The sequence below is a fragment of the Eucalyptus grandis genome, chromosome 5, assembly GCF_016545825.1.
Source record: "Eucalyptus grandis isolate ANBG69807.140 chromosome 5, ASM1654582v1, whole genome shotgun sequence".
Lineage (NCBI taxonomy): Eukaryota > Viridiplantae > Streptophyta > Magnoliopsida > Myrtales > Myrtaceae > Eucalyptus > Eucalyptus grandis.
In genome coordinates, this window is record NC_052616.1 from 4241734 (window position 1) to 4246573 (window position 4840).

The 4840-nt window shown below is 41.8% G+C and overlaps 1 protein-coding gene across 1 annotated transcript; it reads left to right on the forward strand.

Moving 5' to 3' along the window:
- The first annotated feature begins 409 nt into the window (after positions 1–409).
- LOC104443610 (phenylcoumaran benzylic ether reductase Pyrc5) lies at positions 410–3330 on the forward strand. Its single transcript, XM_010057102.2, has 5 exons — positions 410–595; positions 1197–1328; positions 2213–2453; positions 2852–3055; positions 3164–3330. The coding sequence occupies exons 1-5, from the start codon at positions 410–412 to the stop codon at positions 3328–3330; spliced, it is 930 nt and encodes a 309-aa protein (XP_010055404.2).
- Positions 3331–4840: the final 1510 nt, after the last annotated feature.

Below are 4840 nucleotides of genomic sequence, written 5' to 3' on the forward strand. Positions count from 1 at the left end.
TTTTTATATCACAAAAAAATTTATATTGTTTTATTCATGTCACATTTGTCCAAAATTTGCAGTAATTTTTTACATTGAAAATTAGTTCGGGATGACATTTGTATTCAGCCGGAGAATATTTTAGGTAAAAAAGTTAATTTAGGATAAATGTGACGGAGAATTAATTTCATGCACTTTTTCTGGTGAAGGATCAGATTGAGAAGTCAATACGCTGGAAGGACAATTCATTGAAAAGACAATTACGCCCTTCTGGAACCAAAAGATAATTTTAAATTGGCTCCGTGTAGAAGAGCCCCCGGCATTTTTGCGCGCTCTCTCCCTTTCTCGCAGACACAGTTGGAGCACTACGGAGACCGACCGAGCTCGCCGGAGAAAATCCACCGACTCCGCCGTGAAAAACCCCTCCGAGATGGCGGAGAAGAGCAAAGTCCTGGTGATCGGAGTCACCGGACTCATCGGAAAGTTCGTCGTGGAAGCGAGTGCTAAGTCCGGCCACCCTACCTTCGCTTTCGTGGAACCGCTGTCCACTCCGTCCGACGCTGCCAAGACCAACTTCGTCCAAGGTTTCAGGAGATTAGGCGTCTACGTAGTTCTGGTGAGTAGCTAGCTATGCCCGTGCGATCGCGTTCGTTTCCGACATCGGGTTCCGCTTCGAGGAACCGAAAGCGTCACCTGCCGTTGAATCTTGTTCGTCGTTCCGAGAAACGTCTTCGCCAGTAGAATCGGAGCTGACTTTCGTCTCCATCTCTCACTCGATCGAGCTGATTGGAATCACGTTGCGATTCGGCGTTGTTCATTGTCTTTTCTGATATTTTGTCCTCGTATGTTGGCGAAATAGGCGAAATTTTTTATGACGTCCTTCTCACTTTCTCACTGCCTGACGATTCATCTCAGCTTCGCGTGTTGATTCGAACGCGCGCATTTTCAGACAAATCTTACAGAAACTTCCTTATGCCTTCGCTGTTTATGAGACAGCTACAGCTACGCAGTAACTGCACTGACCTGTTGTTCAGATGCCACGGAGGAGAAGTCTGTGGATAGTAGCATTTTTTTTTTTATCATATTTTTCTTTATTGCCTGATAAAGGTATTGAAGTCTTATCTTACATCGGTTATGAATCCCATCGCCAAAACAGGAGTTGTTGATTGCTGACTTCATCAATTGTTTATTCATGCTCTTGGTCATTTGATTCTCAGGGAGACATAAACGTTCCACATACTCTGGTGAATGTGATGAGGCAGGTTGATGTGGTAATCTCTACTGTTGAGACATCACCGGATGACCAATACAAGATTGCTGCTGCCATTTTGACGGCCGGAAATATAAAGGTGGTGCTGTGACTAATCATTTTGTCCTCGTTATCATTGTTCGTTTAGCATTCGACTGATGATATAAGTTGTGTTAGCTTACTTCTTTTCTTCTGGTATTAGTGCATAGCGTTCTCCTTGTGAGCTTCATTTGATCAAATGGGATGCATTGACTCATTTATCTGTAGACTTCACATCTTTTTTCATCTTAATTGGTCATGACTCTGTGTAGAAGTCCCTGTGGGTTTGGGTTTCCTCTAGGTCAGCCAAAAAAACAAAAATAAATAACATAAAAGGTCTCAGTCACTCAATATGGACTATGGACTTGTATCCCAGCGCTTCGATCATGAATTCGCGAGGAACATGAACTAGTTTAACCTTGAAATGGTCCTTTTCAGGGTATAATTGTTGCATGTATGTTATCCAACCCCACTTACTGGGATAGTACTTAGTAGTAATCGTTGTTGCTGCGGGTGGTTGACAGCCAACAATGAGTGGAACTCAGCATGCTCCGAAAAGGCAATGGACTTGCCTGATATTTTATCACTGTGAAAGTGTCCATTCAAGCAAGCAGCATGTTTGCATATTTTATACTTGACAGAGTTATCTGGCTGCTGCCTAACATTAAAATATTCACTTTCCATTTCTTCTACTTTTCTAATAACACTTATGGTAGAATTTGCTTATTTGCTGAATTTATTGCTTCACTTATGATCAGTTTTTACTCTGTTATAGTAACATACTGACCAAAAAAAAAAAAAATGTTAAATTCAGTCACGTACAAGTTTGTTCTGTTTTATTTTGCCAGAACTCATATAATTTTATTGGATAAGGGGAATGTGCTCCAAATTTTCGTTCCTTTCCAATGGAAATGTTTCTTCTGATTGGATTATTTTTCTTTCTAGAGATTCTTGCCTTCAGTGTTTGGAAGTGATGTGGATCGTGCCCATGCTGTGGAGCCAGCAAGAACTTTTTATGCTGCTTACTATACCGACATCCACCGCCTTCTCGAGGAAGAGGGAATCCCGTATACCTATGTGTGTTGTAACTTTCTTGTAGGTTGGCACCGTTCAACATTGGTGCAGCCCAGGGCTAGAGCTGCCTCTAGAGAGAGAATTGTCATCTTAGGGGATGGTAATGCGAAAGGTAAGAAGCATGAAATACCTATTCTGATTCGTCAGGATTTTTCTGTACAACTTTTGCGATTTAATTACGAGGGTAATCAGAGTGAGGACAATTCCTGAAGCTTGAGAATGCCAGGCAACTCCTCTAGCTGGAGATGTCGGGCCTTTTACATCCGTTATTCTCGACTTCCGGAGACCAATAAATGATATGAAAGTGATGTTGGTTATCTTGGCACAATACCGCCTGGTCAGCATATTAAGAAGGTTTTCTTATGTATCTAGTTGAGAAAAGAACTTATGAATGCATTCGTCCATGATGAATCTTTTTATTGAGAGAGTTCTTTAAATAAGAACCAAAAGATCAAAGTTTTTGTGATATATTTATTAGCCAAATTCTAAAATTCTCCTGTCAATGTACAGTGGTGTTTAACAGGGAGGATGATATCGGCACCTATACCATCAAAGCCATGGATGATCCTAGGACCTTGAACAAAATTCTGTACATCAGACCTCCTGGCAACACTTACTCAATGAATGATCTCGTGTCTTTGTGGGAGAGAAAGACCGGCAAGACCCTGGAGAGGGTTTATGTTCCAGAGGAGCAAGTTCTGAAGAAAATTCGAGGTCACAAATGCGTTACTATTAGATTTGAGCACGTAGAAATTGTCTCTATTCTCTATGAGATTTAAACCTTTTGACAACGATTGGTCTACTTGTCCGCCCATATTGCAGATGTGAAATCTCCAGACGATCTGGTGTGGGCCATATCCCATTCTGTTTTCGTGAAAGGAGACCAAACTAACTTCCAGATTGAGCCGCCGTACGGAGTGGAAGCTTCAGAGCTCTACCCTAATGTTAAATATAGCACCGTGGATGAGTACCTTAATCAGTTTGTCTGATTGTCGAAGCTTACTGTGCTTGGGGATTTGATTTCTCACATCAGCTTGGATACACAAATGGTAATAGTATATTGCTTCTCACAAACCTAGTGGGAAACGTCGCTCCCATTGATCATCTCATGGCACTGTACAACCTCCAGATAATAAGACTTACTGTGCTTGGGGATTTGATTTCTCACATCAGCTTGGATACACAAATGGTAATAGTATATTGCTTCTCACGAACCTAGTGGGAAACGTCGCTCCCATTGATCATCTCATGGCACTGTACAACCTCCAGATAATAAGACATACTATGAATACTGAATAAGTGCTCATCTGTGCTGTATGCTTGGAGAAGTTACTTCTGTTTTGGAGGTGTTATGTGTTCAGGGGCTAGCTAACAAATAAAAAAAGGACGAGGGTTTATGGTGTCGTGCCAAAAGCCTATCCCGAGTTTGGGTAAAACCTAATTGACTTAATTAGACAAATTGAAAGTACACGGACTTAATTGGAGAATCGGAAAAAGTAGAGGGGTGAAAAGTATAAATCTTCCGCTTTTATTCTCGTAGTGGAGCATTGTCGATGCACGATTTTGAAGTCAAATAATTTACATGTCCTCGAAGATCTCCTCGGAATCTAAACTCGAGGTTTACTTAGCAGATTATATATATATATATATATAGAAGTCAGCAAGGATGATGTTTTACCGACCAAAAAAAGCAAGGATGATGTTTTTGTTGCCACTTGGTGAAGGGTAAGCTTAAAGAATAGCAAATTAAAATCCATTGATGAATACCTCGCGGTGTTGGATTATCCTTAATGATTTGAGGACTGTCATGGGCATGGAACAAGCAAGAAAAAAGAGAGGCATGTGTCACGGTTCGTGAATACTCTCATACTTGTAACACTTGTGAGTGGTACTTGGAGTTATCGAGTGAAGAGTGAGGAACACTTGTGAGTGGTGCTTGGAGTTATCGAGTAAAGAGTGAGAAGGCAGAGGGGACGAACACAACTGGTCCGTGGGAATGGCGTCAAGACGATTGGTGATAGGAGTTCTAAGATTGAATAATTATATCACTTAGGAGCTCTAAAAGCGAGATTTGCCTCTCATGCACAAACTGGTTGGGAGCTGATGCCCCTCTCCTGACAAAATCATGATAGGCCGAAATCAATTGTTGAGCCTAAAGAGATCTGCTATTTCACTCAATGGACTAGACGTCCAAGCAAAACTGGGCATGGCACTATCTCATACAAAGAAGCTATTCACCATATTGTTCGCTAGAACAACTATAAAAGGAAGGCTGGCTTGGCGAATTCCGCTTGCCAAGTGCTGCACAAGTCGTTCCGCGGCCAAGGGAACTATCGATTAGTGACACATGGTATCAGAGCAGGAATCCCTCTAGTAAGTAAGTGAGTCGGAGAATTGGACTCCACGCTCTAGTGTGAGTTGAACTGAGAAGTACTAGCTATCTACCCGGTCCTACAAGGCAGAGAGTGAATCACCGAGGCAAAAGGTACTCGAACAAAG